A 22,694-nucleotide genomic window follows, 5' to 3' on the forward strand; every position below is an offset into this window, starting at 1 on the left:
TCTGAACTCATCATTTTCCCCTCCAAAAGCGTTTGCAATTCTGATATGGAGGGGAAGGTACCAACTAGACTTTGCCAGTTTGAATGGTGTTAAAAAAATGATTTGCCCCAGTAATCACTCATTTGGAAAGACTGCATAAGAAGGATTATAGTTAAGTATGAGAAAACAATACCAACTAATGGCTTGGTATTACATAAAATATGAAAGTGATTTGTCTATGGTACATAAGAAGGTTTCACTTTCAAGATTTGAATAGGATTTTGGACATCTTCCTGTCAGATTCTTCTCAGTGTAGTAAAGCATCAAATCAAGATAAGAATGAAAAAATAGAGTCTTTCTCTATTTCTCTCTACTGTTTTTCCTACCTCAGTTGCTTTGCATACTCTCAGCCTAATCTACGACTTCGCAATGTTAGCAACCATTATATTGCTTGGCTCAAATTATTGACAAGTAGATTTGTGGGTATTTACACCTTGCTAGAGAACACCTTGTATACATCAGCTTTAGAAGCCTATTCCTTTAAAAGAGGAAGAAAATATCATCCCTTATATTTAAGAAACCCAAATAGTCTCCCAATCCTTTAAATAAAACCATCAAGCCAGGCTTTGTTCCACATTACTTTTTTTAAAAAATAGTCTGAAATTTAAAAACAAAATAAAACCTCAGCATGAAACAAAAGACAACATATAGACTTTTCTTTGGTGGCGTAATGAAATTCATGTTACAAATCTTTCAGACACCAATGTATTTTCGGGGAAGATGGCAAAAATGTTCACCTAGCTCAGGGCTGATTTCTGATTCTTCAAGAGCAGGAAGAAACTTAGCAGTTTCAAGCAGTTGCAATGTTGCTGTAGCCTTTAAAAAAAACCCTCAAACAGCAGCACTGCTGTATCAATGCATCCTCCTCATACATGTGTTTGTCTGTTATTGACAAAAGGAAAAGGAAACATTTCTTTTAGTAATTTGACAGCCTTCCCGCCTTCCCAATGAGCAAGAAAGACGCCTTCCACATTAACAAGCTCTTCTGCCTTTTAGTATTCTTCCAGTAGATTGTTAGTCATTAAACTGTCAGCTCTTTGGCCCTGCCTGAAAAATGTGAGTCAGAGCCTGGATTGCAAACAATGGAAATGTAATGGTGGTGGCTGGGGAGCTTCATCCAAAAGGTTTTCACAGCCCGGAGGAGAAAATAAGTATGGCGTTCTCAGGACAAGTACATTTAGCAATGGAATCACTAGTCCTGTGGAAGGAGAAAGATGTAACTGATTCAGAACACCGAGTAGAATTTAAATAAAAAAGGCCAGTTACATTTAGTTAGTAAGACACTTTCTGGAGATTGTGCACAGCACAATTTCTCCACACGCTTGATCTAAAAATGTGTCAAGTTAGCTCAGGGATTGAAAAATTGGTGTGAGCGGCCGCAGCAACCCGCGGGAGGCAGGGAAATGTAATACTCCTCTTCCAATCCTGGTTATAATCACAGAACTGCCCATTTCCAAAGATCACAAGAAGAACTTAGCTGCAAACACGAATTAACTGTGGTGGATACTAATGGGAACTGCCAGGTTAAAATAAAAAAAAGACACAGCCTTGCTAAGAACAAAACTTCACCAGTAAACATGAACATAGACAGAGGGTGCAAACCAAGTCTCAAACAATTGTCAAAATAGTGAACAGTAGGTAACAAAAATAATACTAAATAATAACCTCTTCAAAGAGAGGCTACACTGCAAATGTCATCCAGTGCATCAACAAAGGGATAGAAATGTCTTTAGGAAAGAGACATTCTTGTTATTCTGGAAGGCACGTAGCTGTAAGCTCCAGTAAATGAAGTTAGACATATACTGTACACCATCAGCTCAAGTGGAATACTCTTGAAGTTCCATGAAATCAAGTATTTTTAGAGGCATCCTAAATCAGAAGAAAAGAAAATTAATTATCTGTCCCACGTTCAAGAGGCCACAGACACACCTAATAAAAACCTCCTGTTAAGTTAGCTTTTACTTTGTATTGTAAATACACCAGAGGGCACCAATGCAATCATATATACAGTGTTCCCTCAATTTTCGCGGGGGATGCGTTCCGAGACTGCCCGCGAAAGTTGAATTTCCGCGAAGTAGAGATGCGGAAGTAAATACAGTATTTTTGGCTATGAACAGTATCACAAGCCTTCCCTTAACACTTTAAACCCCTAAATTGCAATTTCCCATTCCCTTAGCAACCATTTAGATTATTACTCACCATGTTAATTTATTAAAGTTTATAAAAAAAATATTTATTAAAGGCGGACGAAAGTTTGGTGATGACATATGATGTCATTGGGCGGGAAAAACCGTGGCATAGGGGGAAAAACCGCGAAGTATTTTTTTAATTAATATTTTTGAAAAACCGTGGTATAATCTTTTCGCGAAGTTCAAACCCGCGAAAATTGAGGGAACACTGCACATTTTACTTTTAGTTGTATAGTACAGGTTCACAGACTTAATGGCAAAGAAGAAAACATGCACTTAGAAGAGATGAATCTAGCCAGGACACTTGTTATAAATATGAAAGTGCATACGGTTCCTTTACATATATTAAAACTCTCACCTCTTTCCTGTGTTCCAGAGATTTCAGCTTAGCTCTTATCACATTAATTGCTGGAGAGGAAGCTGGTGTCTGCAATTAAACAAGATGCAAACTGAGACTCTTTGAACTTCACTATGACCTTTAAAACTAAAGCAGTTTTAGAGCCTCCTCAATTATCCTGACCTTAATTTAAATTAACTTATGTAATCAATTTATTAGTTCTCTTTGTTGTCAAAGCGGTTCTAAGCTTTTGACATTAATTTAACTGTTGCATTGCTTGACGTAACAAATTGTGGTCATATCAATCTAACCACTGGGAAATCTAACATCTGGGAAATTAAATCCTCTGAGGAAGCACAATGAAGTTTATTCTACAGTAGCATCCGCCAAACTTGCATCTTGAGGTACATTAAACCATAACCAAAATCTTCTGTGTTGGCCAATGACTCTAGGAGCTTATGAAGGCTGTTGCATTGTTATTTATTATTTTAAGAAAATATCTAATTTCAAATATATTAATAAAACAATATAGAAGTTTAAAAATTAATAATGTAGGAATGGGGAAAACAGATTGTAACTACAAGAAGGAAGAAAAAAGAATCCAGGAGGGCAGAGCAGAAGAGGACAGGACAAAGGAATATAATGTTCATCCATTAAATGATGACTACATAATTAAAGAACAGCCCTATAAGGTTGGTAAAACACCAGATACCGTATATTACTATGATGACTGATACAGGGCTGAATGCCACAAATACAAAGCAATTGGACAATTTCCATTGGAGACACCATAGTTGAGGCATTATTATCATGGCACCAGACCAGGATATCTGCGAGACCGCCTTCTGCCGCACGAATCCCAGCGACCAGTCAGGTCCCACAGAGTTGGTCTTCTCCGGGTCCCGTTGACTAAACAATGCTGTCTGGCAGGACCCAGGGGAAGAGCCTTCTCTGTGGTGGCCCCGACCCTCTGGAATCAGCTCCCTCCAGAGATTAGAACTGCCCCTACCCTCCTTGCCTTTCGTAAACTCCTTAAAACCCACCTCTGTCGTCAAGCATGGGGGAACTGAGACATCTCCCCCTATGTAGTTTTAGTGCATGATATGACTGTATGTATGTTTTTTATATTGGGGTTCTTTGCTTTTAGATTTTTAAATGTACAAGTGTTATTTTAGATTTTGAATTATTAGATTTGTCAATGTATATTGTTTTTGTCACTGCTGTGAGCCGCCCCGAGTCTGCGGAGAGGGGCGGCATACAAATCTAATAAATAAATAAATAAATAAATAAATAAATAAATTATTACCCCCCTTCAATTCATAGGTACCACCAAATCTGATGAACAAAATTTCCCTGTAAATTGTTCTGTGGTGAATTAGTTAAAGAACTTGGCAATTCTTGTATCATAATTCATATTGTTCAGTGCAAAACTACAATTGCACCACTTTTTGTTATTGTTTGATGGAATGTAGTGGATTGGATCTGTTTTTCCTCACTACTGCACAAACTGTTTCAGCCGGTTTTTAAGATAAGACATTTCAAGAGAGCTTTATGTCAGCTGGGCTCCATTACTGCGGGGTTTTGGGTGGTGGTGGTGAGCCTCTCAACGTACACTAGGAGGTAGATGCTGCTGCTTTTTGTATGAGCCCATGGGCTGCCAAAGAAGAAACTGAATGAATTCTCAGACTAGCATAATGAAGATCTCAGGCACATTTCAACAGAGCTGCTTGGACAATATTAAAACATAGGTGATTGCTTATTTGCATTATCAGACTTATATGTTTGGAGAACTGCAATATTATACGTATCTTTCTTCTTGAAATGTGCTTGCAAGTAATCCTCACTTAACAACCATTTGGTTTAGCAAAGTTACAAAACGCTGAAAAAAGTAACTGGTTCTCACGCTTACAACTGTTACAGGATTTGGGTTTTCACAGCATCCAACAAGTAGAGTTAATGGCAGGTAAATTGCAAATTGTGATGATGTGATGTCTCATTTAACCTTGCTGTTCTGCTCAGGTCAATATGACCTGAAATGAAATTTGAGACCTGTAGATTATTTGTCATGTGGATCTGAAACTTGTGATTAATTGACTTTTCCTCATTTGAGAGGTTCTTACTATGAGTGTGGTTTCCCCCCCCCCCCCGTTTTGTTTCTTTTTTGCTACACGCTGATTGTTACATATCGTGACACCTGAAACAGTATAAGTGTATAGTAAATGCGAACAGAACAGCAAGGTTAATTAATGATCACAAAGATTTATTTATTTATTTATTTTATTTATTTATTTGATTTTTATGCTGCCCTTCTCCTTAGACTCAGGGCGGCTTACAACATGTTAGCAATGGCACTTTTTTAACAGAGCTAGGCTATTGCCCCCACAATCCGGGTCCTCATTTGACCCACCTCGGAAGGATGGAAGGCTGAGTCAACCTTGAGCCGGTGATGAGATCTGAACCGCTGACCTTCAGATCTACAAGTCAGCTTCAGTGGCCTGCAGTACAGCACTCTACCTGCTGCGTCACCCTGGCTCTATCTATTAATGGCTGTAGTGGAAGTGAGGTCGTACGTACCCTGCACTCATGTGAAATTTCATTGTATCACTTAGCAATGGAATTGCCAATCCCAGTTATGGTGATTAAATGAGGATTACTGGTTGTTGTGGTTAGCTCTGGCCCAGCTCCTGCCCCAAGGTCTGTGGATGTGGGGGAGATATCCACATGCTGCAGGCCTTTTTTGCCCCTGGTGGAATCTGCTGATGAAGGCTCCTCTGACCAAGAAGACATGAGTGACAGGGAGGAGGAGAGTGTGGCAGACAGCTCAGAAGGAGATCAATTATCTAGCTCCTCCTTGGATTCAGAACAAGACACATGCGGAGAGCGATGCATAGGCAACAACAACTGAGAGATTATTATCAAAGAAAATGAGGCCACCTGTGGTTGGGTGGGGCTGTGGTAATTAGTGAGGCTGCTATAAATAGCAGCCTGTGGGTTTGGCCATTGTGGAGGATTATCTGATTGTTGTGTTTCGTGCCTGCTTTGCTGACTTTGACCTTTGTGTGCTGATTTTTCCCGGCTTTGAAACTAAACCAGAGCAAAGTGTGTTTCACTTTGTGAAAGACGAAGGACTGTGAATTGCCTCACAGCTGCAAGCTAAGTATCTCAGAACTGATAAGGGACTTGTACAAATTACCAGTTTGTTTGGAGACGAGTGCTCTTTGCTATACCAAAAGAGGGCTTTGTTAATTTGCATTTTCGGTATAAAGAACATTGTTTTGAATTTTCAAACGTGTGTGTGTCTGAAATTGTATCTGTGCATTTTCGGGAGGATTCTACCAGAGAGCTCGACAGAACGCTGGTATTGTTCCTTTTCCGCTACATTTCTTCCTTCAGTATTAGCTGAGCACAATCTGGATATGGAAGCTAGTTTACGGGTGCATTTCCAGGTCCAGTGTAACCAAAGTACAGGATTAGTTAGTGCATAATTTATTTATGCCAACAAGACTCTTTAAAAAGAAATAGCCCTGATTGTGCACTCCCATTCTCAGGACAAATTGGGGAAACAGAATAATGTAGATACACATTGGAAATGTTTGTAAGATCATGAGCACAATTGTTGTTTTGCTTAATGACTGAGTTGCCAATCTCAACTGTGGTCACTAAATGAGGACTTCCTGTAGTACTTTCAAACAAATTTCCCCACACCAAATGTTCTGGTTTCTGGTAGAAATTTAGCAATTACAAATAACTCTTATGCATTATATCATGAATAAAGAAACTCCATTTATTTCTCTGCTCTTCTGGAATTCAAACACATTTCATACACGCACTTATCTGTTGGTCCGTTATCTCCCTTGACTGCATTTCTCACATTCCTTCTCCTTCTCCACTTACCAAGATTTATTTTCCTAACAGCCTGATCTCTAAAAACAGCAGCCCTGACTGTTATCAACAGAGAATACTTTTGCTTACTTGAGAGTGGCAAGAAAAACCTCCATTTTTCTCATCGGCAACGTTGAAACTCCACCCTTCTTCCCCACTGACCCCCTGACGTGCCAAATACATCAGTACAGTATTTAACCCATTCCTCTCCTTAATATCTTCTTCCAGACCTCTGTTCTCTTCGTTTTTGGGCCCTTCTGAATTTAGGGTTAATTCAGCGAGCATCTGATTCTCCCTCGCTAGATCCTGAACTCATAGCCCCATCCTGTGGCTGGCCTCCCACCTGTTCTACTACCTTTAACCCAGGGCCTCCCACTAATTCATAAACGCTATCTGAATCAGAGTCCTCAATATCTTCATCATCCTCCAACTGACCAGGAATATGTACAACACCAAATAAATTCCATTGGTTAATATAGGAGAGACCCTTCTTCCCGCAAACCTTACCGTGCTGATATTCTCCTTGCTGCTGTGCTTTGAATCCTTAGTGCCTGCAGATTCAGTAACAGTATCGTTTTTCTTTTTGTCTAAAATCACTTGACTTCCCAATACTTTATGCTGCATTTGGAAAAGAAAATCATTTGAACTGTGATAGGAAGCAGGAAAGTAAAGGAACAATATTTATTCCTGGAAAATTCCAGCATAATGAGAGGTATTTTTTTCTTTCTTTATATTTTCTGCTGAATTGTTTCGACTCTAGATCCCACATAGAAACATAGAAACATAGAAGTCTGACGGCAGAAAAAGACCTCCTGGTCCATCTAGTCTGCCCTTATACTATTTTCTGTATTTTATCTTAGGATGGATATATGTTTATCCCAGGCATGTTTAAATTCAGTTACTGTGGATTTATCTACAACGTCTGCTGGAAGTTTGTTCCAAATTTGACCGAGCAAGAACAGTCTTATACTGCCTCTCTTAAATCACGGAAAGTTTATCAAAATGAAATCCCATTATTTCTGATTACCTTGATAATGGTGCGCTGCGCGTGGATTGCCATCTTTCCCCCCTGTGTGCGCACTTGCTACATGTGTGCGCATGTGTCATCTCATGTGATTTTGTTTCCTGCACATGCGCGGAAGCAAAATCTTGCAAGGGGATGCCCATGCGCGTGAGATTTTGGTGACTGAAATATCTCGCGCACGAGCGCCCCCTTGCAAGGTTTTGCTTCCGCGCATGCGCAGGAAACAAAAAAAAGGGGTGGGTGGGAGATGGCCCGTGTGATCAATAAATAAAATGTATTTATTTTATTTATTTATTAGATTTGTATGCCTCCCCGAGTCTTCGGAGAGGGGCGACATACAAATCTAATAAATAAATAAAATAAATAAACACGGTACCGGAGCTGTCATGCGCAAATTACACAATCGGTGGGCCGTTACTAGGAGTGGATCGTACCAGGAGGAACCCAACGCTGGAAAACACGTAATAAAATGAGATGGAAGAAAATATTTTCAACTTTCATAAGTGCTCTTAATGGAACAGCATCTAAGGCAGGTGTGTCCCAGCTGTGCCCCACAAGCTGTGTGTGTATGCAACCTTTGAGAGCTTGTAATACAGAGACCCTACAAGATCATAAAATTTTAAAGTAAGTTGGTTCTTTATATACATTAACTATATTATATTATATATTATTTATTTACCTGTTGGATTTGTATACCGCCCCTCTCCGAGGACTCGGGGCGGCTCACAAATTTATCAGTACAAACAGTATACATCTCAAAAAATCCAATTAATATAATTAAAAGAACTTAAAACCCCCAATATAATTTAAAAAACATTCATCACCATTCACTGAAACACTTGTTGGTCAGGGGGCTAGGATCTAATGGCCCCAGGCTTGGTGGAATAAATAGGTTTCTAAACTTTTACGGAAGGCAAGCAGGGTGGGGGCTGTTGTGGTTAGCTCTGGCCCAGCTCCTGCCCCAAGGAATGTGCAGGTGGATGTGGGGGAGACATCAACATGCCGCAGGCCTGTTTTGCTCCCAATGGAATCTGCCAATGGACCCTCCTCTGACCAAGGAAGCATGAGTGACAGGGAAGAGCGGAGTTTGGCAGACAGCCCAGGAGATCAATCATCTGTATCATCCTTGGATTCTGAACAAGAATTAATGACACATCCACGCATGCGTAGAGTGATGCATAGGAGACAACAACTGAAGGATTATTACAAGAGAACCTGTGGTTGGGTGGGTCTCCAGTAATTAGGGCTGGGTTTGGCCATTGTGAAAGAGTATCTGATCGCAGTTCTTCAGGAATCGTGTGTTGCTGTTTTCTGGACTTTGTTGATTTTTCACACCTTTGAAACCAAAGCAGAGCTGTGTGTGTGTGTGTGTGTGTGTGTGTGTGTGTGTCTCACTTCGGTGGAAGAAGAAGGGGTGGGAAGTTTCTTCACAGCTGCTAGCTAAGTACTTAATGACTGCTTAAGGGAAATTGTACAGACTACCCGGTTGTTTTGGGACGAGTGCTCTTTGCAATACAAAAAGAGTGCTTAGTTTATTTTGAATTTTGTGATAAAGAACATTGTTTTGAATTTTCAAATGTGTGTGTGTCTGAAATTTGTACCCTTGAATTTTCGCCCGGCAGAACAGGGACAGTGCGAATCTCCGGGGGGAGTTGATTGCAGAGGGCCGGGTCCCCCACAGAGAAGGCTCCACCCCTGGGCCCCGCCAAACGACACCGTCTGGTTGACGGAACCCTGAGGAGGCTGACTCTGTGGGACCTGACCAGGTGCTGGGATTCGTGTGGCAGAAGGCCTGATGCCATATAGGGCTTTGTAGGTCATATATTTCAAGATGTTGGTTATTACCTTTAAAGTCCTACATGGCTCAGGGCTAGGTTGTCTTCGAGACCGCCTTCTTCCTCATAGTTTCCAACGACCGGTAAGATCCCACAGAGCTGATCTCCTTTAGGTCCCATCAGTTAAACAGTGTTCGCTGGTGGGCCCGCAGGGAAGAGCCTTCTTTGTGGCTGCCCTGGCTCTCTGGAACCAACTACCCTCTGAAACTGCCTCCACTTTAATGGCCTTCTGGAAAGCATTGAAGACCTGGCTTTTCTGACAAGCTTGGGGCCGTTGATCTCGCAATCGCGAGGTCTGGCCTGGATGATATATATGTATGTGATTTTTAAAACTGTTTTAAAAATCTTTTATGATGTTTTGACTGTATTTTCTATATCCTGTTGAAAGCCGCCCAGAATCCTTCAGGAGCTAGGCGGCACAGAAATACAATAAATTAAATTATATGTGGCCCAATCCATTCACCTTCACTCAATATGGCCCAAGCAAGCTCCAAAATGTTGGACACCCGTTATCTAAGGCAGTGTTTCCCAACCTTGGCAACTTGAAGATATCTGGACTTCAACTCCCAGAATTCCCCAGCCAGCATTTGCTGGCTGGGGAATTCTGGGAGTTGAAGTCCAAATATCTTCAAGTTGCCAAAGTTGGGAAACACTGATCTAAGGTGGCTAAAACAACCTCATGCCACTGTCTTCCATTACATCAGAAAAATTTGGTGACAGTAGAATAGATTTTACCTTGATTAGGCCGCTGAAGGAGCGAGTTCGGGCACGTTTCTGAATCGGTGTGGACATAGCTGTCTGAGGAGTAAGGGCTTCAGAGTGCTTCTGAAACTAGGAGAACAAAACTTAATAGCAGAGTTCATTCCATGATGTTGTCCAGTGTCCATGCCAAAGCCCAGTTCTACTTTCCACTCATGCCTTTTTGCCCCAACATCTACTTTTACAACGATTCCCATGCTTTAATCTCTCCCATTGAGACAAGGATATCTAAAGATTGCGTTCTCTAGCCCAGTGGTTCTCAACCTGGGGGTCAGGACCCCTTTGGGGGTCGAACAATGTTTTCATAGGGGTCGCCTAAGACCAAGGGAAAGGACAAAATTTTCCCTGGTGTTAGGAACTAAAGCTTCTATTCTAACGCCTTGGAACGTATTTTTACAATGCGACCAATCAGGTGTTTACAGTGGGGGTGTCCCTCTGAACTTTCCTGCCAATCAGCCTAAAGCTCTGTTGGGAGAATTAGAAACATAGAAGACTGACGGCAGAAAAAGACCTCATGATCCATCTAGTCTGCCCTTATACTATTTTCTGTATTGTATCCTAGGATGGATATATATTTATCCCAGGCATGTTTAAATTCAGTTACTGTGGATTTATCTACCACGTCTGCTGGAAGTTTGTTCCAAGGATCTACTACTCTTTCAATAAAATAATATTTTCTCATGTTGCTTTTGATCTTTCCCCCAACTAACTTCAGATTGTGTCCCCTTGTTCTTGTGTTCACTTTCCTATTAAAAACACTTCCCTCCTGGACCTTATTTAACCCTTTAACATATTTAAATGTTTCGATCATGTCCCCCCTTTTCCTTCTGTCCTCCAGACTATAAAGATTGTGTTCATTAAGTCTTTCCTGATACGTTTTATGCTTAAGACCTTCCACCATTCTTCCACGCTAGACTTGTGGTTGGGGGTCACCACAACATGAAGAGCTGTATTAAGGGGTCGCGGCATTAGAAAGGTTGAGAACCACTGCTCTAACCCATGGTTATCTACCTAACTTGAGCCTGAAATATTCCTTTTGAAATCTGCTGCCAAGAGGACCAAGATAACTAACTGCCAAATGGTTTACTGGATGGATGTAAAATTTTATTTATTTATTTATGTATTTAATTTTTTATGCCGCCCTTCTCCTTAGACTCAGGGCGGCTTACAACATGTTAGCAATAGCCCTTTTTAACAGAGCCAGCCTATTGCCCCCACAATCCGGGTCCTCATTTTACCCACCTCGGAAGGATGGAAGGTTGAGTCAACCTTGAGCCGGTGATGAGATTTGAACCACTGATCTACAGTCAGCTTTAGTGGCCTGCAGTACTGTATTCTATCTGCTGTGCCACCTCGGCTCTTTACTGTGTGCTGTGAAATGCTTTTCTTTGGGAGGATCATCCTATATGATCAATTTGATATTAGGTGATGCTTTCAGGTCTTTTAATAAAGCTGTGATCTTTGTTATTTGGAACCACCAATATAGATGATAATGATGATGATGATGATGATGATGATATTATTATTATTATTATTATTATTATTATTATTATTATTATTATTATTACAGTGTTCCCTCGATTTTCATGGGGGATGCGTTCCGAGACCGCCCGCGAAAGTTGAATTTCCGTGAAGTAGAGAGGCGGAAGTAAATGCATTATTTTTGGCTATGAACAGTATCACAAACCTTCCCTTAACACTTTAAACCCCTAAATTGCAATTTCCCATTCCCTTAGCAACAATTTAGATTATTACTTGCTATGTTTCTTTATTAAAGTTTATTTTAAAAAAATATTTATTAAAGGTGGACGAAAGTTTGGTGACGACATATGACGTCATTGGGCAGGAAAAACCATGGTATAGGGGGGGAAACCGCAAAGTATTTTTTAATTAATATTTTTGAAAAACCATGGTATAGACTTTTCGCGAAGTTCGAACCCGTGAAAATCGAGGGAACACTGTATTATTAGTATTATTATTATTATTATTATTATTATTATTATTATTATTGTAAAACTGCTTTGATGGCTCTTTCTTTTCCATTGCACTTACTCTTTCATGATATGCTACTTTACCATCATAATCTAAATATCTTTACCTCCATAGTCTAAATATCAATATCAAAAATAATATCCATACCCGCTGAAGAAGCCTCTTTTTCTTGGCAGAGTCTGGCATATTATGAACATGGCAGAAAAGCTCTTTTAGTGCTTCTTCTGTATGGTGCTGCGTGTCTTCCAAGCGGGCAGAAGGATCTAAGAGCCCTCGCTTCTTGAATTTCAGAAGCTGGATGTCTTTGAAATTCTGGGGCACTGGTAAATCCAGGTCATCCTTTAGGAATTCAAACAGACCATTAAGCGGCTGGTTCCAGCTAGCTTGACTCGATAAACCCGGTTATTATTCCACTGAAAGTCTTCCATGAGAGCGTTTCCAATTTTAACCTTAGATCCAGTAATAGAACAATATCTGCCTGTCCCACCTGGGGCCCAATCATATTACTATTATTATTATTTATTAGATTTGTATGCCGCCCCTCCCTTCTTCTCTGTTCAAATAATGTGCATTGTAACCAAACTCTCTAAAATGGACTTATTTGATTGACAATTGAGTAAAAAGAGTGGGTCTTCTCCGGGTCACGTCAACTAAACCAGTGTTTTTCAACCAGTGTGCCGTGGCACACTAGTGTGCCGCGAGACATGGTCAGGTGTGCCGCGAAGAAGGAAGCTCAGGTTCCGGTCTCGCAACTTTTTGCTGAGAGAGTGAGAGTGAGAAAGAGAGAGAGAGAAAGAGAGAGAGAAAGAGCAAGAGAGAGAGAAAGAGAGAGAGAAAGAGAGTGAGAGAGAGAAAGCAAGAGAGAAAGAAAAGAGAGAAAGAGAGAGAAAGCAAGAGTGAGAGAGCAAGAAGGCAAGAGAGAGAGAGAGAAAGAAAGCAAGAGAGAGAGAGAAAGAAAGCAAGAGAGAGAGAGAGAAATGAGCAGAAAGGGGAGGAAAAAAGAGAAATGAGAAAAAAATGATTGAGCCAGAGAATGAGAGGAAAGAGAGAGAAACAAAAGAGACAGGGAAGTGACTCTTGATTTAAAGCATATGATAAAAAGCACCCAAAGAATAAGAGAGAGAAAAACCAAGCCCTCACCTGTTTTTGGAAATGGTTCAAGAGTGTGTATACACACACACACACACACACACACAAGGGTGGGGAGGAGACAGGAGTGGAAAAAGAGAGGAGAGTGACTTAAGGTGTCATTTTGTGTCATTTTGGTTGGTGGTGTGCCCCAGGATTTTGTAAATGTAAAAAATGTGCCGCGGCTCAAAAAAGGTTGAAAATCACTGAACTAAACAATGTCACATGGCAGGACCCAGGGGAAGAGCCTTCTCTGTGGCGGCCCCGGCCCTCTGGAACCAACTCCCCCCAGAGATTAGAATTGCCCCCACCCTCCTTGCCTTTCGTAAGCTTCTTAAAACCCACCTCTGCCGCCAGGCATGGGGGAACTGAGATACTCTTTCCCCCTAGGCCTTTACAATTTTATGCATGGAATGTCTGTATGTATGTTTGGTTTTATAATAAGGGTTTTTAACTGTTTTAATATTGGATTGTTATATGCTGTTTTTATTACTGTTGTTAGCCGCCCCGAGTCTACAGAGAGGGGCGGCATACAAATCCAATAAATAAAAATATGTTCATTTTCCCCAGCCCATGGACGCAGAATACTCCAAAACCTCCAGAATGGTTTTCAGCAGATGCCGTTCGTCATCCACTCCATAATTCCAGCATATCATAGAGCTGCCATCGGGTCTTTATTTATTTTTATTTGAAAAAATTATAGGCCGCCCCTCTCCTGATGGACTCAGGGCGGCATACAACAATAAAATAACTACAGATATTAATTAATCAATTAATTCATTCCCAATGAGAAATCCAAATGTATATATTTATTAGATTTATATCTTGCCTTTATTTTGTACAATTCCGGGCACTGCACATAATGCTCCCGCCTCCTATTTTCTCACAATATGAGATTGGTTGGGTGCAGGATTTACGACTGGCCCAAAATCCCCCAGCCAACCTCCATAACTAGATAAAACAAATATGCTATCCAGGTTTTTAGTGAACCCTTTAATCATTACACTAAATTGGCTCAACCGTAATAAAGACTGTCATACGTACATAATTGATGGCTGTCATGCGTATATTGGAGCTCTCATATTTAATGGAGCACCAAATGTAGATAGAAGGTCACCCATTAAAAAAAGGTCATACATCATATCATAATTTGTAAGAGTATATAATAAGATACCGGTAAATGTTTAATCTAAAAAATTAATTCCGCCATTCCTTTTTTCTTCAAACGTGGATCTCCACAAGACTCCATACTCGCTATTTCTTGTTATCATTAAGAAGTCTGTTTCAGATTGTAGTCTGCGATCCAGATTATGCCTAAATTCTATCTTTCCATCTGTAAAAGAAACCACAACTTCTTACCTTCGAGGCATGAGTTCTGGAGTCCAAGTAATGTAACCTGGCATATTCCCGGATGTATACTGGAGCCTTACAGTGAAAATAGGGGGGGAAAGTAGAAAGATGAATCAAAATGCCATTGAAAGCATTACCTTTCCTTGAAAGTGGTATCAGAGATAGTTCCAATTACCGTATTCTTTGGAGTATAAGATGAACATTTTTACCACCATCCCCAAAAGAGGATAAAAACATGGGTGCACCTTATACACTGGATGTTGCAACAGTCAGCCACTGCCACTCTTGGTCTCTGCCTCCTAGCAATTTACCTCATTGCAGCAAGCAGCCCAGAGCCTGGTTAGCACAAACTCCTGATTATATGCCTTCCAACCCTCAGTTGATTGATTGAAGCTCCAGGCAAGCCTGCATGCTAATATGAAAGTGAAACTAATGCTGCACAGAGGCAAATTGCTGGCACGGAGAGGCAGGGCAAAATTTTATTTTCTTCTGCTAATCAGACTGGGCTGAAACTGGCTGTTTGTTGTTTGCTGCAAGGAGGTAAGTCAATAACTATATATGACTATAGAATGTTCAAATTATTAGACTTATTTTTAAAGACTGCTTTACTATTGTTCTAGACAACTTAATGAAGCTTTTTAAAAATAAATGCTTGATCTGAAGAGGCTCGATGTTATTGTATCTTCTTTTAAATAGTAGAGAATAACTATATTTCCAGAAAGCCACATCAATTTTAACAGGATCTGTAAAAGTATAATCTGAAATGTAGCAGTGGTCCTGTTTAATATTAAGATAAGGCAGCTGAGTTAGATAGACACTGACTTAGTCTTGTTTGGAGTAGATCTATTTAAATAATTTAGAGAAGTTAGTGTGACTACACTTAAGAAAACTTGCCAGCATTAATACACTGCCATAATGTACATTTCTCCAATTCTTGCTATTTCTATTGGTCAGGCACACATACACAGAAATACACAGCAAACAGTGTATATCATCTGTGCTGTTTGCTGGGAGGCAAATTTCTGGGAGACAAAGGCAGATTTGTTTTTTTCTTGTTTTCCTCCCCCAAAACTAAGATGCGTCTAATACTCCAGTGCATCTTACACTCTAAAAATACGATAGTTCTTCGCAAAGAGAAGATCAGTTTTGATATAATTCCAGTATGGTCAAGTTAGGGACTCTTCTCACTTTTCTACTTTTGAGCGTATAATACTAGAAAGTTAATTTATTGAAGAGTTCAGATCTATGTTGTACTCTCATATATATTGTATACTGTCAGATGCTGACTTTGATTAAAAAAAAGTGTTCATTTCCTAACTGAACTGCTTAGTAAATACAGAGTTTAGGTTCATCAAAAACCCTTAATAACAATGAATATCACCTACTGTATATCCTGTATTCACATGTAGAAAATATTTTTTTTAAACTTCCACATGTGAAAGATAATCATGTAAAAATAGGTAAAAGCCAGAGTAACCAGCAACAGAAATAATTAGCACCTCCAAAGCAGCACCTCTAAAAAAGCAGAGTATCTCATAGTTTGTTCATTTCCCCAAATAACTAATATCCTCGGACAACAGGGCAACAGAGTTGGAGATTAGTTCCTCTCTCTATGTGATCTTACTTTGAAGAGTTTTTGTGAGTGCTTGATCATGAAAGCCATTCCATTATTCAATTTGTTAATGTTTTCTTGCAGATCGCTGGCAGTCACCTAGCAACAGATGCAGAAGGAGAACAGGTTAAGTGAGTTGTAAAATCACAGAGGCAAGCTTATCCCAGCGACCGGTTAGGTCCCACAGAGTTGGTCTCCTCCGGGTCCCGTCAACTAAACAATGTCGTTTGGCGGGACCCAGGGGAAGAGCCTTCTCTGTGGCGGCTCCAACCCTCTGGAATCAGCTGCCTCCAGAGATTAGAACTGCCCCCACCCTCCTTGCCTTTCGTAAACTCCTTAAAACCCACCTCTGCCGTCAAGCGTGGGGGAACTGAAATATCTCCCCCTGCCTATGTAGGCTTTTGTGTATGATGACTGTATGTATGTTTTTATATATTGGGGTTTCTTGTTTTTTAGACTTTTTAAATGTATTATTGTTATTTTAGATTCCAACTATTAGATTTGTTATTATATATTGTTTTTATCATTGCTGTAAGCCGCCCCAAGTCTACGGAGAGGGGCGGCATACAAATCTAATTAATAATAATAATAATAATAATAATAATAATAATAATAATAATAATAATAATAATAATAATAATTTTATAATTTTATAACGGTGAACTACAGCAGTCAAACTATGGAGCAAATCCATCCTTCGTAGCTTGACCCACATTCCCCTTTTTACCATTATATGAAACGGAATACTTACATTTCGGGGCCACAAAATATGCGGTGAAAACATAAGAGCAAGGTTATGTGCTGACATCTTGTTCCTGTCCTGTTTCTTGGCTGTTTGATAGAGCAGATCCAATAGCAATTTGAGCAGATTGCGATTGGCAGGTGGTAAGATCAAGAAGAGCAGTTGCAGTGCTTCAATCTGGCGCTGTTTATCTGGAGTGTTGGTCTTGTTGCCCTTATCATCAAACTGCATCAGGTCTGTAATCCAGGAGTCAGAAAAATATCTGTTAAGCATGGCTGGCTAAAAGGAATCCCAGCGGCATCAGTAATTCTGCCGCATGAATCCCAGCGACCAGTTAGGTCCCACAGAGTTGGCCTTCTCCGGGTCCCGTCGACTAAACAATGTCGTCTGGCAGGACCTAGGGGAAGAGCCTTCTCTGTGGTGGCCCCGACCCTCTGGAACCAACTTCCTCCCAGATATCAGAGATGCCCTCACCCTCCTTGCCTTTCGCAAGCTCCTCAAAACCCAGCTCTGTTGTCAGGCATCGGGGAATTGAAATTTTCCCTTCTCCCTAGGCTTATAGAATTTATACATGGTGTGTTTGTATGTATGATTGCTTCTTTAAATTGGGGTTTTTTAGATTATTTTTAATATTAGATTTGTTTACATTGTCTTTTTATTGTTGTTAGCTGCCCCGAGTCTGCGGAGAGGGATGGCATACAAATCAAATCAAATAATAAATAAATAAATAAATTCTATCCAATGGGGGAATATTTAAATAATGAATTAAAGGGGAGGGATAAAATGGCAGGAGCGAGCACCCAGTGGACTGTATTAAAAAAGGCCATCTTAAAAGCCACAAGACTTTATGTAAAGCAAGTAACTAAAGGTAAAAGGAAGAAGAAACCGCTATGGTTTAGCAATGATGTAAGGGCTATAGTCAATGAAAAAAAGGCTGCCTATAGGAGGTATAAAGAGTCTGGAAGTATAGCTGATAGAGAGGTGTATAAAATGAGACAGAAGGAGGCGAAACAGATAATATATGCTGCTAAAGCCTCAAAAGAGGAAGAAATAGCAAAATCTGTAAAGAAGGGGGATAAAACCTTCTTCAGATATATTAGTGATAGGAAGAAGAAAAACTGCAGCATCACAAAGCTTAGTACCGGGAATAATACATGCATTGATGGGAATAAGGAGATCGCTGACCATTTCAATAGCTACTTCTGTTCAGTTTTCTCAAAAGACACCTTACAAAATAATACTATAGAGGGATATAGCATTGCTTCCAGCTGTACGGATTCAGCTCCAGTGATCTTAGAAGCCGATGTCTTAGAAGAACTTGAAAGATTAAAGATAAATAAGGCAATGGGTCCAGATGGCATCCATCCCAGAGTTCTTAAAGAACTCAGATCTGTCATTGCTACCCCCCTGACTGATTTGTTTAACCAATCCCTGTTAACAGGAGATGTTCCTGAGGATTGGAGAATGGCCAGTGTTGTGCCTATTCACAAGAAGGGCAGTAGAGAAGAAGCTGGTAACTACAGGCCAGTTAGCTTGACATCAGTTGTAGTTAAAATGATGGAGACTCTACTCAAAAAGAGGATAAATCAGCGGATTGCGCATGTGCCGAATTGCTTTCTAGGCATTTCACCTCTGGCTCCGAATAAATATAAAATGTAAAGAGTTTTCTCCCCCTTAAAAAGACTATAAATCTTCCTTAGAAAAATATAGGAAGAAACAAGAATCTGTCGGCATCAAAGTGAATTTGAAGATTTATGATTTCAAGCAAAGACGGAGGCTTTTTCGCTGTAACAAGGAAGTGATAAGTGAGTACAATAAATCTTAAAATGGCGGAGGGAGGGAAAAAAGAAGACCTCTCTAGTTTGGCTAATATCGAGAAAAAGCTAGATAAACTGTTGGATATTTGCAGTGGGTTTGAACAGAGATTCAACAAAGTTGAGAATAAAATGGAACAGATGGATTTAGAAGTTAAACAAATTAAAAAGGAAGGGGATTCTTCTGCTGGAAAGATACTGAAAGTTGAGAAACAAGTGATGGATTACGATGAAAAAATAAGACAAATAAATGACAGAATCGCAAATTTGGAGGACAGACAGAGAAGGAGGAATTTGCGTTTACGAGGGTTCAGGATGGATTTGCCCTCTGGTTTTAAGTTAACAGAAGCTGTCTGTGCTTGGTTAAATAAACAGACAGGCGTGCAGGTCAGCGTGGAGGAGATGTTGCGTGTTCATTGGGCAGCCCCCAGGAGAGATGGCAGACAGAGAGATGTGATCATCGCTTTCCTCAGTGAAAAAAAAGCAGAGATGATTTATAAAACTTTGAAGACTTCTACGAGCCTTAAACAAGACGGAAATGAGATAAGGGTTCTGAGGGATCTTTCCTGGGAAACCCTGAGAGCGAGAGCTGTGTTGAAACCAATTGCAAGCCGGCTATATCAAAGTGGAACCAGATTTAGCTGGGGCTACCCAGTGGCCATCTTGGTGTTCCAGGACAATAAAGTGTACAGAGCACGTTCATTGGAGGAGGGAAAGGTTTTACTGGATCAACTGGGGATTAAGTTTGATGAAACTGGAGCACTAGCATATGAAGAAGAAGAGGCTTTTGACGGTCGGAGTACCCCAGATGAGGAGGAAAGACGAAGGGAAGAGCAGCTGAAGGAGTTAAGCGGGCAGGTGGAGGCCATCAGAAAGGAGCAGAGAAGAACACGGGCTCAGCGTGAGAAGAGAGCCAGAAAGTGATGGTGTTTGGTCCCTTGTCTTGTTGTGGGGGGGGGGGATATTACTATTACTATTATTGTTGTTATTATTATTATTTTTCTTGGAGATGCCTTGGGATTCCTGTATATCTGTCATTCAGTGGGGGAAGTCTAAGGGGGAGAAAAAGGTGGTTTAAGAATTTAAAATTAAAGAAGAAATTAAAGAAGGAATTATTTAAAGGAGAAAGGAGGGGGGGAGAAATTTTCTCTTTTATAAAATTAAAAAGGGTTGAAAGAGGAGCTAGTTTGAGTGGGAACGCAATCCAGAAAATGTGCCTCAGGTATGGGCAAGGTTTTTTCTTGTCTTCTCCCCTCTCAGTGGGGGGAGCACAGGGGGAGGCACGTTGGGGGGGGGGGGGTAATAGGGGTAAAGAAAAGGGAAAAATATAAACCAAGGGCAAAACAAGAGGGGAAAAGGGTGATTTTGGTATATTATGACAGAGTGTAAGATAATGGTTTTAAATGTGAATGGTTTGGGATCGGATTTGAAACGTTTTAGGATATTAAGGATGGCTAAGCAATACAAGGTGGATATTATGATTTTGACAGAAACACATAAAAGAAGGGGAGGAAGGGATAACTTGATTAATGATAGAAATTGGAAATGGGTGTTTGAGTCAAGAGGAACACAAAATAGTCGAGGCACAGCGATTCTGATTCATCAGAGGGTTAATTTTGAAGAGGTCGGAATTCAGAAAGACAGAGAAGGAAGGTGGATATTTGTTAAAGGGAAAATAAATCAAAAGAAGTTGACATTAGCAGCAATTTATGCCCCGAATGGGAAAACAAAACAATTTATAATAAATACTAAGAAGAAGTTAGACAATTTTAAGGAGGGCTCAACTTTTTTGGCAGGAGATTTTAATATGCAATTAACAAATGGGAATGCAAATAGTAGGATGTTACATTTAAATAGACTTAATATGGTGGATCTACATGCAGATATTTTAAACAGAGCTATATATTATTCAGCAAGATATCACACATTTAGCTGCATAGACTACATATTAATGAATAGGGGAGGTAATATACAAGTTAAAAAAGTAGACATTAAAAGTATATGGATATCAGATCATGCCCCACTATTGGCAGAATTGGAAATAGGTCAGGAACGAAATCAAAAAATTTGGAGATATAATGCAGTTGTAACTGCTAGGGAACAAGATAAAGAGAAATTGCAAACAGAGTTATCAGAATATTTTAGAATTAATGATGTGGGTGGTATTAAACAATCAATTGTATGGGATGCATGTAAGGCCTTCATGAGGGGACAATGTATATGTATGGAAGCAGATATTAGGAAGAGGTGGGGTAGAGAGAGGGAAAGGAAGATAAGGGAAATAGATTTGATACAAGAGCAGTTAAGAATAACGAAAAGTAGAGAGTGGAATAGTTTACTGAAATTGAAAAAGAAACAGTTGATGGTGTATGATGAGATTAAATGGAATAAGATGAGAATGGCAATGCGACAAAAAATACAGAGTTGGGGGACAAGATCAATGCAGCAAATGGCGAGATATCTGAAGAAGAGGAAAGAAAAATCATGTATTTTAGCATTGAGGGACACCAGTGGAGTGGTTAGATATGGTAATGACCAGTTAGAGGAGATAATGAGGAAATATTATGAAGATTTGTATAAAGAGGAGCAAGTGAAGATAGAAGTCCTCAAGGTTGGGAAAATAGTAAGTGAAGAAGACAAACAAATTTTGAATGCAGAAATTACACAAGATGAAATTGCTAGAGTAATTAAAGGGTTAAAACAAGCCAAAGCACCGGGCCCAGATGGGTTTACAGGGGAATTCTATAAAACTTATGTGAATGTTTTGCTGCCGCATTTGGGGAAATTGTTTAATAATATATTGTCAAATCGTGATATCCCGCAGACATGGAAGCTTTCAGAAATTGTTACCATTCCGAAGATGGGTCGAGATTTAAGAGAGCCTGGGTCCTACCGTCCGATCAGTTTGGCAAATCAGGATTATAAAATATTTATGAAAATACTGGCAAATAGATTAGAAAATATTTTACCAAAAATAATTGAAGAGGATCAATATGGATTCGTGAAGGGAAGGAAAATAAGTGAACCAATTAGAAATGTAATGAATGTGATGCACCATGCTACCGCTACTAAAAGGAAATTGGGAATTTTGAAATTAGATATTTATAAAGCGTTCGATAAAGTTAACCATAGTTACTTATATAAATTATGTAACAAATTAAATATGGGGGAAAAATTTTGTGAAACTATAAAAGAGATTTATAAAGGAAATGAAGCATATATAAGAGTGAATGGACAAAGAACGCAGAGTATTAAAATATTAAACGGCACCAAGCAGGGATGCCCTCTGTCTCCAAAATTATTCGTAATAGCAATAGAGATCTTAGCTAATAAGATAAGACAAGATAACACTTGGGCAGGATATAGAATAGGGGAATTAGAAATGAAAATAAATTTATTTGCAGATGATGCAATTATATTGACCCAGACCCCGATGGAGATGATTAAAGGTATAATAAATATTTTACAAGAGTTTAAGCAGGAATCGGGACTGTCGGTTAATATGGAAAAATCAGAGATTATGTGTTTAAATATAGATCCGAGAGAACAGATAGAAATTAGGAAAAAATCAGGGTTGAAATTAGGACTTAAAAAAATAAAATATTTGGGAATTTGGTTATTAAAAAACCCAGTGAAAATGGAAGAGATTAATTATAGAATAACATGGAGGAAAATGTTGAAACAGATGAGGAGCTGGAAAGATAAAAAGCTAAGGAGACTCTCTAAAATAAGAGCTTTAAAAATGATGATAGCTCCCAAGATGATGTACCTATTTCAGGTGCTGTCGGGGGGGTTATCGGTATGTAAGGTTAAAGAGTGGGACAAAAAATTAAATTATTGGATTGAAGAAGATAAGAGACCAAGAATAAGAAAAAAGTGGTTAATTGCGAATGAAAAAGAGGGGGGATGGGGTGTTCCATGTCTGGAGCTGTATAGGGAAGCTTTTCAAATGGAAAGGTTAATGGAGTTGCAATTAAGTGAAAATAAATGG

At 39.6% G+C, this 22,694-nt stretch overlaps 1 protein-coding gene across 2 annotated transcripts in view; it reads right to left on the minus strand.

The window, feature by feature from the left end:
• Window positions 1-604: 604 nt before the first annotated feature.
• Window positions 605-22,694, minus strand: part of ARHGAP19 (Rho GTPase activating protein 19) — a 39,438-nt gene continuing 17,348 nt past the window's right edge. Inside the window, exons 5-13 of one of the 2 annotated variants that reach the window (XR_011559292.1) lie at window positions 16,899-17,125; window positions 16,160-16,246; window positions 14,545-14,610; window positions 12,205-12,396; window positions 10,042-10,137; window positions 6,955-7,065; window positions 2,587-2,655; window positions 1,705-1,908; window positions 605-1,237 (exon numbers count right to left, since the gene is read on the minus strand). Coding sequence is in view for 1 of the 2 variants with exons in the window: in XM_070754022.1 (XP_070610123.1) it covers window positions 1,888-1,908; window positions 2,587-2,655; window positions 6,955-7,065; window positions 10,042-10,137; window positions 12,205-12,396; window positions 14,545-14,610; window positions 16,160-16,246; window positions 16,899-17,125 (869 nt within the window). In the remaining variant the exon portion in view is untranslated. Of the gene's footprint in view, window positions 1,909-2,586; window positions 2,656-6,954; window positions 7,066-10,041; window positions 10,138-12,204; window positions 12,397-14,544; window positions 14,611-16,159; window positions 16,247-16,898; window positions 17,126-22,694 lie in introns of both variants that reach the window. The other variant, XM_070754022.1, reaches the window with a different exon arrangement.

The sequence above is a fragment of the Erythrolamprus reginae genome, chromosome 5, assembly GCF_031021105.1.
Source record: "Erythrolamprus reginae isolate rEryReg1 chromosome 5, rEryReg1.hap1, whole genome shotgun sequence".
NCBI classification, from domain to species: Eukaryota; Metazoa; Chordata; class Lepidosauria; order Squamata; family Dipsadidae; genus Erythrolamprus; species Erythrolamprus reginae.